The sequence below is a fragment of the Stegodyphus dumicola genome, chromosome 8, assembly GCF_044657685.1.
Source record: "Stegodyphus dumicola isolate Sdum_Otavi_A_Nest chromosome 8, ASM4465768v1".
NCBI lineage: Eukaryota > Metazoa > Arthropoda > Arachnida > Araneae > Eresidae > Stegodyphus > Stegodyphus dumicola.
The window spans coordinates 57,048,011-57,063,283 of record NC_140775.1 but is presented as its reverse complement, the minus strand read 5'-3'; the positions used below and the strand labels follow the sequence as shown (position 1 = coordinate 57,063,283).

At 31.1% G+C, this 15,273-nt stretch overlaps 1 protein-coding gene across 1 annotated transcript in view; it reads left to right on the top strand.

The window, feature by feature from the left end:
• The window catches only part of LOC118197058 (glucose-induced degradation protein 4 homolog), a 45,428-nt gene extending 31,370 nt beyond the window's left edge, over positions 1–14,058 (top strand). The window contains exons 4-5 of the mRNA XM_035368534.2: positions 11,718–11,848; positions 13,487–14,058. Of these exons, the coding sequence (XP_035224425.1) occupies positions 11,718–11,848; positions 13,487–13,550 (195 nt within the window). The 3' untranslated portion in view covers positions 13,551–14,058. The remainder of the gene's footprint in view (positions 1–11,717; positions 11,849–13,486) is intronic.
• The last annotated feature ends 1,215 nt before the right edge of the window (positions 14,059–15,273 follow it).

The following is a 15,273-nucleotide window of genomic DNA, read 5'->3' as shown; positions in this document are numbered from 1 at the left end:
AACTCGAGTTTGTTAATCAAAAATTCGTTGAAGTTTTATGAAATATGAAACACACAATAAAACAAATTTAAAATTCAGGCTTCCAGGTGTCCATATTCAGGTGGAGGGCTATGTTATTCAAAATATGATGGCTCTAGGTACCATTGTTTTTTTACAATGTGATAAACATGCATACATTCATGCAAATTCTTCATTATTTAATTTCTTTAAATATAATACAGGGCGATAATATTTGGTAGCAACAATTTGAAAAGTGATTTGGACTTTTATAGTGATTCAACGCAAAATCCTGAAGACTAATAGCCCTTCTGGGCTAACGCTTCTTTGGGCTTAAAACAAAAACTGATAGAAATTATTACTAATATAAGTAACAAAATATTTTTTTAAAATAAAAGTCTCCTTTTTTTCCTTTTCTTTCCATACTAGTTAAGCATTCTGAATACTGTTATTGCATTCAGCTATTATTTATAAATGTTCTAACATATGTCTTTGGACATAAAATCACACATTTTCTGAAATGGCATGCCAAGTTTGTCCTATAGTTCAATTCTACATCTCAGGTGCCAAGTTTTGTAAAAATCAGACCAGTATTTTTTTCACTCAAAATTTTAGCTCCATAATGTTAATTATATTTGGTATATGTATAATAGTATCAGCCTCTTTTTTTTTTTTTTTTTTTTTTTTTTTTTTTTTTTTTAAGTCAGTCATTTTTCCGATTTATTTAAAGAAGGTTTTGAAAAAAGTTTTTTGGAAAAAAAATGTTAGATTATATTACAGTCAAACGTCATTAATTCGGACACCCATAATCCGGACCTCAAAGCTAAAAACTTTCTGCACATGCGCCGCTTTGACGTATGCGCATAGGCGTTTAAGCGTGCGCGTAAGACCTTTACGACTGCGCATTTGTGTGTGCACAAGCGCAGAATACGCTTTCGCTGCGCGTTTAATGTATAACGGACGGTATAGGCTAAAATTATCTAATTGTCTATTTCAGTTAATGTTGATGATTGCGTTGTTCCTTAATCTTCAAATTGGATCCGGCTTATTATTTTTTGCAGACTGTAAGAGCAATTTTAGGCTTGAACTTTCGATTATGTCAAATAGAATTTCCGATGCTGGAGCTCCCAAAGGATCTACGAAAACGAAAGTATGTTTCGACGTCCATCAAACAAAAAGTGGAATTGCTCCAAAAAATGGATAAAGGCATATCCTTTGTTTATCTAACAGTTCCGAAATCTGTTTATCAATTTCACGCTGCTCTGCGGAGGGGGAATGTGGCGGTGCGCAATGAACTGGAAGTTGATCTGTCAACACTTTCGTTATCTTCATGGCAGATGTTTTTATTTTATTCGGCTTATAATTCCTTATTAAATGTAGTATTTCAGCTCGATGTACTTCGTCTTTGATATGATTTAAATCACATTCCTCGTCATTATAAATATCACGAATACAAATCAAATGGTTTTCTGGTTGCAATTTTCTAATTTCGGCTATGCATAATGTATGCTTTACGCATGCGCTCGTTGAAAGAAATGTTTAATAAAGTAAACAAATAAATATTAAGCTTTTTTTTTGTAAATTTTGATACCCTTTAGATCATAATTGCTCATTATTTTATAAATTACGGTTTCATATTTTTAATTTTATAATTTCTGCATGCCATCTTACCAGATTTATACTGATGATCTATAATCCGGAAAATTCGATAATCCGAAATCACCGAAGTCCCGACGAGTCCGGATTAAAGACTTTTGACTGTATTCTGTATTTACACACCATCTTAAAGTAAATAATTTTAGACGTATTTATAAAAATAAGAAATTTTTTAGATATATGTACGTAGGTTGATCCAAAAAAAAAGTTTACAAGCAGAAAGCATTTGAAACGTAATAATTTTGGAGCGAATATTTCCACCCGGGGTGGTTGACAGATGGCGCTAGTTGTCCTACAGCGGTTTTACGAGTAAGTAGCATCAGTACAACACTTAAGAGTGACAGTAATGGCGCGACGTTTAGAAAAGTGGTCTCGCGTAGAGGTGCGAGCCGTAATTCGATTCTTATGGGCCTAGAATGTGGCCGCATCTGAAATTCGCAGACAAATTGCTGATGCATACGGGAACAAAGTAATGAGTAGACAACAGGTAGTGAAATGGTGTCATTCTTATCAAGCAAGCAGGGAGCATGTGGAAAACCGCAATATGGAAGCGAGCGGCCATCCATGTTCTTCAAGGATGGATATCAACACGGCATGTGTTGAAGAAATCATGCAGAGGGATCGACAAGTAACCGTGCGTGAGATTGCCTCAGAGTTGGACCTGTGTTATGGTAACGTTCAGCGTATCGTAACCGATGAGCTGCGATATTCCAAAATTTGTGCCTGCTGGGTTCCATGTGCGTTGTCCATGGAGCATAAGGCTACTCGAATGACGTGCAGCCTCACATTTCTTCAGGGATACCATTCAGACGGCCAACACTTCATTGATCGCATCGTTACCGGTGATGAAACGTGGCTTCATCACTTCACCCTCACATCCAAAAGAGCTACGATAGAGTGGAAACATGCTGGATCACCGACGAGAAAGAAGTTTAAGGTCACACCCTCTGCCAGTAAAGTGATGGCAACCATTTTCTGGGATACGGCTTTTGTTATCCTAATCGAGTATTTGGAGCGTGGCCATATCATTAAGGCCGATCATTATTGTGCTACCTTAACAAAATTGCGTAAAGCCATCCGAGGCATACGGCCTGAATTACTGAGCAAAGGCGTCATTCTTCTGCATGACAATGCCAGGCCCCATACAGCTCGCCAGACTCAGGAATTGCTGCAAAGGTTCAAGTGGGAGGTCTGGAATCACCCCCATACAGCCCCGATTTGGCGTCAAGTGACTATTTCATTTTTCCGGCGTTGAAGCGATACTTATTCGGAACATGGTTCACCTCAGACGATGCAGTGAAAACAGCTGCCGAGAAATGGCTCAATGAGCAGAGCCCTGATTACTAACAAGACGGGATAAACAAGTTGGTCGAACGTTCTGACAAATGCCTCAACAGGTTTGGCGACTATGTGGAAAAGTGAAGGCCAGATGCGTCTCTTGATTCCCATTTGCATCTTGTTTCTATTGTTAATAAAAACTTTTTCATTTGCCTTGTAAACTTTTTTTTGGATTACCCCTCGTAGATTCAGATATAAAAAATGTTTAGCAATGATTTCATAATTCACATAAGATTAAAAGCAGTAGCAATACCAAATCTGAGCATCATTCTGTTTTGCTTTGTAAGGTTCCTTTCACTTGGATTTGTTTTTGGTTCTTATTTATTTCAGGGTTCGTACAGTCCTTGAAAAAATTTTTGATCTTTATAAGTCTTTTAATTTTGGCCTTGCCAGATATTTTGCTTTCTCATAAAATCTCTCTTGGTCATAAATTCTTAAGTTTTCGGCCACCCCTAAATTCTGCTGTCCAGTACTTGTCCTAACTTTCAAAAGTTTTGCCATCTCTAGATTTTGTTGTTTGGTGCTTCACTAAATTCTAAAAATTCTGCCATGGTGACTCTAGCACCAACCCTGACCATACCACAATTTTGGAAATTTTTATGTTCTTGAACTTTGTATGCTTATAGAAAATGCTACGTTTCGCAAAATGCAAACTTGTATATATCATTTTAAAGAGAATTTATTACTGAATTCAATACAAAACACAAAATTCAATTATTTGAAATCCAAAAAATTATATGTACTTTAATATAAATAAAAAACACAGTTGTGAAATGGTTTGTAATGTCTAGCTTTCCTGGCCAATCACTGTTCTTTTTCTGAGAACCAATCAAATGTTGGTAACTGCTGTAGAAGCTGACATCATGTTTACACTTGAAACAATTCATTATTTTGCTTTGTTCTGTAGAAGGAGGACTTGTTTCTTATACACTGCAATTACAAGTAGGAATTTTTGTAAAAATTTTTAATATTTAGTCAAGAAGCAACTACATCAAATAAAAGAGTAGATTGGACACCTAGAAAGAGATGTAATATTATTATGGTACGAGAAAGTGGTCTTTCCTATGCTGAAATTGCAAGACAGGTGGGTGGTTCAGTGACTACATTTGGAGTCCGAAAGTTTTGTTTACGATATCAGGAGACAAATTCAATAAAATACAAAGAAGGAAAAGGACGAAAAAGGTGCACCACATCTATTGATGTGACTATGTCTTATGTCTCCAAGATAGAAAAATGTCATCAGCGGCCATAAGAAGTGATCTGAATGATGTTGGTGTTTCTGTCAGTTCAAGAACAATCAGGAGAAGATTAACAGATATTGAACTGAGAGGTAGAATTCCATAAAAAAAGCCTTATCTTAATTTTCAGCAATGAAAAAAAAAGACTACAGTGGGCAAAGGAACACATTAATTGGACAGATGATGATCAGTGGTCACAAGTTATATGGAGTGATGAAACTAAGATATCGTTATTCGGTAGTGATGGTCGAAAATATGTGAGACGTAGAATAGGAGAAGAGCTACATCGTAACTGCATTCAAACAACTGTGAAGAACCCAGTTACTGTTATGATTTGGTCATGCATGTCAGCAGATGATATTGCCTTCAAGTCATCGATGGGAAACTGAATGCCAGAAAATACATTGACACTATTCTAGAACCAAAACTTCTACCTTCCATCAGAGATCTCTTTCCCAACGATGCTTCGTTTATTTTTCAGCAGGATTCTGCTCCTTGCCACATGGCCAAAACATCGAAAGAGTGGTTTTGTACAAAGAGGATTAAATTGTCATGGCCAGGAAACAGTCTTGACTTCAATCCTATCGAAAATTTGTGGCACCGTTTAAAAACTCTTGTCCCAATGAGGCGCCCATCAAATAAAGGGGAACTAATTGAGGCTATAATTGTTTCCTGGCATCATGTAATAATGAAAGAAGAGCTTAAAACTCTTGTCAGCTCAATGAAACGTTGATGTGAAGCTGTAATCAAAAATAAAGGGTACCCTACTAAGTACTGATAACTCACTGCAATCATCACTATCTAATGTATATCGATAACTATTATCGTTTAACTTTTTCTGTATTGTAAATAATTGAATTTTATGTTTTGTATTGAATTCAGTAATAAATTCTCTTTAAAATGATATATACAAGTTCGCATTTTGTGAAACGTAACGTTTTCTATAAGCATACAAATTTCAAAAACATCAAAATTTCCAAAAGTGTCCACAATTTTGGCCACCACTGTATATTATTTCATATTTACTCTCAATGCTCATATTACTAAAGAAATAAAATTGTGAGTTTCTTCATTGCATTTTAATACATTCAGTTTTTTAGAGTAACAGAAATCCTTAATTAAATCTGAACTCTAAGGTGAAGAAGGAACTTATTGATGAAGAAATTGATTACATAAAAAGAAAGAAAATTAGTGGTGTAGAAGTATAATATTGAAACATTAACAAGTAAGAAGATGAAGCAGAGACTATTGAAATCAATAAACCTAAAAAAGATGCTGAAGAGAAGAACACTGATACATATTAGCTAAAATTTATGAAAAGTTTTCAAATTAAAAGACACATAAATAGTTTGTTGTGTGTTTTGTAGGTTTTGATGTATAATTATCCTAATAGCATTTTAAAGTCAGTGACATAAATGATATATGTAATTATCTGTCATTTTAAATTGTAAAATATTCTTAAATTGTGTTTTAATACAGCTTTTTGTAGCCCAAAAGTGTTATTATTCTCAAAAGGCAATTTGGCGATATTCCACTTTAATGCATCATTTTGCTTTTCATCCGCATCTGTTGCAATTCGGATTCAGAAAAACTTAAAATATTATTCTTTCATATTTTATCTGTCTGGCATTAGTTAACAAACTAAACTATTTAAAAGCAACTGATGCAATACTTAAGAATTTTTTTTAAACCTGAATTATTTAAGTAAAAATGCATTTAATTCTTGATGTATCTCATTAAAAACATTAAATATTTTAACAGAATAACATTACCTATTTTTTCACTTTTTAAGCATGCAGAAGATAAATAATATTCCCATGTTATGCATATTCATCTAATATCCTATCAAATGTTTTTGCCGTTTCACCTGATCTGTGTCTATTAATAACCTGTACTGATAAGTCATATTAAACTTTAAAAGAACCCTTTTTAGCAATAATTAAAATCTGAACCTCCCTTTTTTTTAATTCTTCCAGTAAAACTGTTTTAAAAAATTTTTGACAATTTGTTTTAAAAAAAAACTTTTAAACCATGTAAATATATGATGACTAAGGGTATCTCACTACCTAATTTAAGTATCTGTAACTAACTGCTCATTATTTCTACATGTAAGATGAAGTATTGCCTTATAGTGGGCACAAGATACAGTACAGAAATGTAAAAATTAATGTAAAACTTTATTCCTTACAGCTAGTAGTAAGACTTAAAATAATACAAAACAATTTATCACCTCTAATGCTTTAGCAGTGTATTGGAACCTTACAGCATATTAACTGGTTTATTACTGCAGCTATTCTATGTGAAGCTATGACACCAGCTAGATTAAACATTCACAACATAATTAACTTTCAATACTTATCAGCAATGGCAGAGCCAGGCATTTATATGTCTGTTCTGATCAGGTCTCTCTCCAGGCAAGCAGTAGCTGTGACAACAGCCTGCCCTCTGTTCTGAATCATGCTGATTATGATTTTACTTCACATTTTAACCTCTACCACTTGGACTGCCTGGTATTTACTAAACCTCTGTACTGAGCAAGTATATGACAAAACAAGGCATAAAAGGAAGAATCAAAAAAAAAAAAAAAAAAAGTTTTAGCTTTATGTAAATAAAATGTAACTAATAATATGGGATAAAATATTAATCCTCCTGAAAATATGTGGGTATATTATAAGTGTCAAATATAAATGTTTCAGAAATTTTTTATTATCATTATTAATTAGTATTAATTGCTTGGTAAGTTTTACGAAGTTGATTTTACTATAGAATTTATTTTATAATTATGTTTAATAATAATGTATCCTACTTATAGATCTGTTTTATGCTTAGAATGTTATTACAAGAATTAAGTTTTTAGCAGGGAAAATTGCTGTAATTTATTCTGTCCCCATTTGATAATAGATAAGACTTTTGCAAAATTGTGACTGTATTAAAAATTTGTGTATGTTATTGAAGGGAAAATAACTGAATCACAAAGTAGGAATTTTGTGTATTTCTTTTTACATATCATATGCATTTTACCTCTAGATACTTTAAATGAGCAAGATTTTTGCTTTGCATTATTTTCATCTAAATATATTTAATTTTTGTTTTTATGTGGTTGAATATTACCAAAAAAAGTAAAAATAGATTGAAAGAAAAGTAAAAGAAAACTGCTGCTGAATTTATGTAAAATCGATAATGATTTGTGGCATAAAAGGGTTATGTTCCCAGACTTGTATGTTTTAATAAATGTCAGCATTTCAAAGATGTGAAGTGCAGGCACTTCTTTTCTAGTCTTTTTCAAATTCTTGGTTATTATTTTACCCAGCAGTTTTCAAATGCAAAATTAAAAAATGTTTCATTGAAAAATTTACACTTTACTGGTATGGTAAAAATTTGTATGCAAATGGTGTAACTGAATACTAACAACCCATAAATAAAATAATTTTAAGATATTTTTCAAATATGCAATTATTTATGGACCAAAAAATTAATTATTTTAGGGTGTTTAATATTTTCACTTAAAATAATGAAAACATCAAGAGATCAAACATCAAAATCAACATATGAGACTTTCCCTTCCTCAAGGTAAATAAAAAAGTCTAACAGGATATTTATGTTCCATTCTAGTTAAAAGGTTAAATATTTGCTAATTTTTAAGTTACATGAAAGAATTATGATTAACAGCTATATTACATCTTAATAATAACTGAAAGTATTAAAAGAAAATATGTATAAATTAATAAATGAAAATAAGAGTTAAAAAATGGTTGTTTTCATTCAAAAGTAAAAAATCCTGTCTGTTGTAAATAAAGGTCCTGAAACATGAAAGCACAATGTTTTCAGTCAGCGCGTGAAATTCTTAAAACAAAGTCCGCTGTGTTGCTTTATTATTCTAGACAGCCAAAATTAAACTTGAAAATTTAATAATGTAAAAAGGTATAATGCTCTTATTCAAAAGTCTGTTTCAGATTATTTGACTATGCAGTTGATGTGAGCAAAAGAGAACACACAAAACGTATGATAAATTCTGTTATGTATGTTGTTAAAGCTTTAAGAACCAGTATGTTATATTTCAGATTTAATCTTAACATATTCTGCAACATTAACAAGGAAAATATTTAAAATTTGTGTAAGTTAAGCTTCATCTTTCATTTACTGCATCTTCATACTATATATGTAGCTGCCCAGGCGGGAAAGGGGTTAGTGGTTCTGACTGTCATACTGAAGGACCTGGATTTGAATCCCAGAAATGACTTGAGTGTAAATTGTCTGTCCCTTCGCAGGAGGTAATGGCGGCCACCTGTTAGGTGCCTCCAAAATAAAAGGACCGTTAAATCTGGCCAGAGCCTAGAAAAGGCTAGTACTCGTCATTAAAAGAAAAAACATTACATTGGTGGTAACACTACCATCAAACTGTTTCAGTATATATATGTGTGTGTCCATCTTAAAATACAGAGTAGGTCAAAATGAATGCCCCATTTTCATAAATCTACTATGCAAAATGTTATAAAATATTCATTAAAAATGTATATACATGTAGAGGTAATATAAGCAAGTTTTAAATATTTCCAAATAGATGGCACTGGAAGTTTAATTGTCTTCGAAAAACTAAAAACAGTGCCATCGTAAAATGGCTACAGAACAGCAAAAGTCAGTTGTTGCAAACAGCAAAAGCTTCAGTTTCATGTTAGCAAGTCTGTTGTCCCTGTTCAGCTCCACTTCCGAACAAAATATAGACAGACAGCACTGGATAACAAGGCAATTCTTCATTGGTATTAAAAATTTCAAGAGACATGCTGCATTTGTAAAGGAAAATCAACAGGTCATCCTTCAGTAGAAGAAGCTTAGTTGAACGTATTGAAGTCAGCTATGTGAGAAGCCCTCAAAAATCGACATATCAAGCTGGATTAGAACTAGGAGTAGCACAGAAAACTGTATGAAGAGTTCTCATGAAACAGTATCGTTTTCATTTGGTGCAACATCTGAAACCCAAAGATCTACTAAGTTGATTATCTTTCTATGAGGCCATGGATGACAATGAATTTTTGAAACAGTTAGTAGTCGGTGATGAATCAACTTTCCCTATTTCTGGATTAGTAAATAAGCATAACATGAGAATTTTTTTGCACTGAACATCCACATGCACCAGTGCAATACCAACACAATTCCCATAAGGTTAATATGTTTGCTATATCTCATGAAACTATCTGTGGTCTATTCTTCTTTTCTGAAACCACTGTGACAAGAGGAGTGTACCTCGATATGCTCAAATTATGGCTTCTGCCGCAGCTACGAGAGAATATGCCTAGCTTTATTCTGCAGCAGGATGGTGCACCACCTCATTTAATGACTGAAGTGCTGAGTCACTCACTAAGGCTGTGTTCAGACGGGGGCATAAAGGGCTTAAGTGGTTAAAGCCGAGCTGCGTTGCCAGGGCAACCAGTCTGTGCTCTGTCACATAATCTGATTCAAGGCTTGTGGCACAAGTTTTCAACTTTACACCGAGTTTGGGATAAGTGTCGACCAATCAGAGCACAGTTTAAACGAAGCAGCTTTCTTTAAACGATTTCGCTGTCATATCGAAGGTGACATTTTTTTTTAATATGGAGCACATCGTATCCGAACAAAATGATGAGTTGATCTCGCAAGAAATCTATGAGGATGACATGCATTTTTTAATGAGTTTTCACAATAAATTGAAAAATATGAATGAAACTCGTAAAGCGAAAGTTAAGAGTGATCATGCACGTTGTGTATGATCCTATAGATGATTAATCCCATCCATTATTTTTCATTTTATTATGAAAATTCTTTAAAAAATGCATGCTTGCAGAATTTTTTTTTTTTTTTTTTTTTTTTTTTTTTTGTGCGTGCGTGTGTGTGTGTGTGTAAATTATTATTATTACTTTCTTTCTGTTTATTATTTTTGTATAAATTTATTGAAAAAGTTGGAAATATTGTATTGCTATTTGCTTCAAATGCTGATTTTCTTTCCAAACAAACTTCATGAATTAATTTTACTAAAACATGAAATCAATATCAAGAATCTGCTGTTTCCCCCCCCCCCAGTAAAAATATTACTGAAAAAGAAAGACATTATTTTCACTTATTTAAGAATAGTCACAGTAGTCGATTCAATGGTGTAAGCTTTGTATAAGTAATAAAAGATTAATCTTTTGAGAAAATGCTCTTATGAATTCCAGGAAGGAAAATTTTGCCCCTGTTGATGTTCTGTTCTTTTTTTAATTACATTCTCCATGAAAGGAATTTACTTTTAATGAAACTGAATAGCACACATAATTCACAACATAGACTATAATTTAATGAATAGTATTTATTATTGTTAGCCATTCTTTAGTACTATCATTTGAATGGAATTCTGATCATTAAATTCATTCTATTTCTCTGGTAGAAATTCCTGGATAAGGTATGAATGTTTATGATTTTGTTGTATTTGAAGACTTGGGTACCTAAAATTTGTCAATGTGAAATTACTTTTGAGAAATTGTTCGTAAATAGAAATGACAGCATATATTGAAATTAAACTCTTTTTGGTGCTTTAATATGCATGTCTACCAATGAGTGAAGAATTGTCATAATCTGTCAGCAAATGAAAAATAATTAAAAGTAATTGCTTTTGACAACAGACGTGGATGAAACTTACATCTATGACATCTCACAGCAGAGCAGAGTTTAATTTGAATTACTCATGTCATGTAAACATACCAATTTGCAAAATTATCCACAACAATTCCTGAAAGATAGTGTTTGCTATGTACTGTAGTCTCTCGAGTGTAACACCCCCCCCCCTTTTTTTTTTCCCAGAAAAGACCAAACCTTGAGCCATCAAATTTTGAATAATGTAGTTTTTTCCCTTACAATGTACTAAATACTGTATTACTTTATTATAAATTTAGCCACATTTATTTTCTATTCAGATTTTTAAGACATGAAATTGGCACGGCTTAAATCAGAGTGGATATTTTAACATCTTGTTTCTGCCAATATTCTCCTCCGAGAGTGTCTCTCTTTCTCTCTCCCCCCTTTTTTTCATGGTATTACACTAATGATTTAAGTGCCACTGAAATGGTACACTCGGGTGAATTAATGAAAATGAGAATTCAAGCTCTGAAACTGTAAATGACATTATAGCTACAGAAGATTCTCAATAAATGAGGTAGTTCATTATATTTATTTTAGTACTTGATTGAGTAAATAAATATATTTTTTAAATATTAGATGTCATTTTTATTTTTTATTATTTCTCAAATTTTTAAGTCCTTTTACAGTTTAAATTCTGATATAGTATTTAATAGATAATAATACTTAATAAATTAAAGTGATATGGTATTTATTATATTTTAGTAGTATAATAGGAAGAAAATAAAAACTGTAAAATGATTGAAAATGTCTTCCTCTGCATCTGTTTTCTCCTATCATTAATGTGTTAAATAGTATGGTATTTAAGAAATTATTTCAATTTGTAAACCTATGTTATTCCAGGAACATTTTCTAGTCCCTGATCATACAATAAAAGACATTAGTGGTGCATCTTTTGCTGGATTTTATTATATATGTTTCCAAAAATCTACATCAACCATTGAAGGTTATTATTATCACAGAAGCTCTGAATGGTAATTGTTTAAATATTTTATTAAAAATTTGGTTATTTGTTGTAAGTGTTATTTCAAACATATTATAACCATTTTTTATTATTTATTTCTGTAAAATTTCTTCCAAGTATGTATTTACCTTCACCTCACTTTCAGTTTTTTTCTGCAGAAGTTGCCATTCAATTTATTAATGTCATATTGTCATCTTTTTATATTGGATTATTCATGGTTATGCTGCTGTACACTTAAATGTATGAAATATGTGTCATATATTTTTCTTATGAAAGTTATATTAGAAACTTTTTATAGGTATGTTAAGCTTTTTTTGACAGCTGTTATTTTAGTAATTTTTTAGCTATCAAGTATCATCCTAAGAAATGATGATTTTTACATTGAAAGTGTTCGTAATCTTTTGAGGAGATAATTTTACAATGTATGGAATAACTATTGAAAGGAAGAAGGGTAGAAATAGCAAAAAATGAATTTTTTGCATGATCTGATTTGCTCACTTTAATCCATTCCCTTTAAAAAAATGCATTGATATTTATCAGTTTTTTATTATTTATTTTATCTGTAAAGAAATCATTATTTTCTGAAATCTAATTGTTGAAATGTAATTAATGTTAAGGATTTATTTTTAAAAAATGCAGTGGTTTTTTTTTTTTTTTTAAATATTTTGAATGTGTAATTTATTTAACCTTTGGATTCTCTCTCTCTCTCTCTCTCTCTTCTTTTTTTTTTTTTTTTTTTTTTTTTTTTTTTTTTTTTTTGTGATATACCACACTCTAATTCTATTCCCTATATTTGAAGCACTCTTAATAAGCTTCCTTATTGAATTGTGCCTAGCCTTCTTTACAGATTTTCCTTGTTGTCATCAGTCGTGTATACCCTTCATTCTTTCAAAGAAAACTCGAACTTTTGAAAAAGGAAAATTGTGAAAAATATTTCATGCTATTAGGAAGACTGGATAAGCATTCCAATTTGATTCTAAAGTTAAAAAATCAAAGGCAATGTATGGACAAGAGTAATATGTGGGAGTAATCATGATCTATTTCTCCATAGCTCGTAATTTCTTCTTTCTTCGCCACCCCTTCCTGTCATTTTGTTGAAGATATGTTTTAACTATTTGTCATCTTGATTTTTTCAAATATGAACTGTGTGAACATGTTGAGGCTGCACTGAGGCTCATTAGTGTTACCTGATATTAGTATTAGAGCTGATAGAACAACACCAGCTCGCATGTCTTTTTAAAAGTTTTTACAAGTTTGATATAAAATGCAGGTTTTAAAAGTTTCTAAATTAAGAGCTCCTAAGCAAAGCAGTTCAGGGACTTATTGCAGTAATGAGATTTCTTGCCATATTGAAGTTACTGCACTGTGACCTGTCATGCATTGATGTGAGTATGCTAATAAGTTGTAGCATTTTTGAATAAATCTCTAATTCAGGAAATGGAAAATAGTTTTACTGTAAGACATGCATCAGAATTTCTGTTATCATACTCAAGCATTTATTTAATTGATTCATAATTTATTTTTATCTTATGGTATTAAACATTTAAATAATTATTATGTATAATAATCTGTTCTGGAGTATTTAATTCTTTATATTTACTGTAATGTATAAAAAATGTAAGATACATTTATTCCATTTCTTTTGTAGGTATCAATCTCTTACATTAACTCATGTACCAGAGCATAGTATACAGATATATGAATTCCGATAGATTTTGATGTATTGTGACGTTTCCATCTGCTGAGTGTTGTGCATTATCAGCCAAAAATTTTATTGTAGAATGTTTTCATTAGAAACTTTGTATATAAAATGATTCATGCTGAAAGCTGAAAAGTGATATTTATATTTTTTCTTCAGAATTCATGAACGCTAGTTAAAACTGAAGAATGGCTTTTAAGTCAGCATACGTATTTCCAGTTAATTTGACGTTCAATTTTCAATTAGTATTTATTTACTTCTGTTTTACATGCTACATATTTATGAAATTGCTTTGTTTCACTTTAAGTAAATAATAAAAAAATTTTCAAAAAAATTGCGTTCGCTGGATTGTTTAAATAAGAATTCTCTTTTAGGGGGCTAAAAAGATATCTGCATTTAATTTTGTGTATTGAGAGCTTAGTTTGAACTATTAGTGATTATATTCTGTTATGTTTCTGTATTGGTTTTTGAAATTAATAGATTTATGGAAATCTTATAAAAAATAAAATTGTTGTTTGAAATATTTTTTCTTTTTTATGGTATTTAAAATAGCACATCTTTAAAAAATGATTAAAACTTTTCAAATATACATCTTCCATTTTTTATTGTGGAAGAATTTAGTAACTCTGAAATGTTTTAGAACTTCCCCAAACAAGACTGCGGACATAATGTAAATTTTTCCAGAGCATCATATAAAATGATGAATAGCTGTTTGTTTGAGCATATGAAAATAAGTTTTTATTATTATGCCATTTGAAATTTTTCCAAATTTAGTGCAATTTGGAAAATTTTCAAATATATTTATGTTAGCCACAAATATTATATATTATACTTATGTTAGCCACAAACCTCCGACTCTCAAATTAATGGTTTAAACAAATAGTGATATAGCAAATATTGATAATTTACCTAAAATGTAATTTTGTATGAAATTAAATACTTTAGATGTTATTTTATGATGATGATGCATCCCCCCCTTAAAAAAAAAAAAACAGCTTACAAATCCATATATGATTTTACATTATCTCATCTATTTTGTTTATGGTATTTAAAATTCTAGAATGTTAATTTAATGCTCTCATATATAAATTGAACATGATGTATCTTTGAATTATTTTATAACTTATGCATGTAAGATTTCTGAACCATTATGGTATATGATATGAATCAATATTTAGAAAATATTAAGTGCCTGAAAAAACCTAGTTGGAATGGTTTGTTGCTATAATCTGAATTAAAATACTTTTAAATGTACTACCTTGAATGAATGCTACACATTTTTATTTTCCATTAAAAATACTTACTTCTCTCCCCCCTTCCATTTAATAAAATTTAGAAAGTGTTTTGTTGAAAGTTGTAATAATTTTAACAGTCAATTAAAAAAAAATAGCTTTATAGTCTATTGCACATTAATGAATTTTGAATTGCTGTTATAATTTAATGCTTTCTGAAATTTTGTGATAAACAATTCCCTTTTTTTTTTTTTTTAATACATAATAGCTGAAAACTAGTGTTTGTTACGCAGTTTGTACTGTTTAATATTGTATGTAGAATGCAATGCCAGTTCTTCACAAAGATATTATTATACATTTCTAGAGTTCTTCACCAGAATAAATATTAATATTCCTTCTAGACGCATGGAATAGTCTTAAAATTTTATTCTACTGCATTATGTTCAGATTTTAGTAACTTAATTTTCTTCATTGATTAGTTTCAACCATAAATATTATATATAC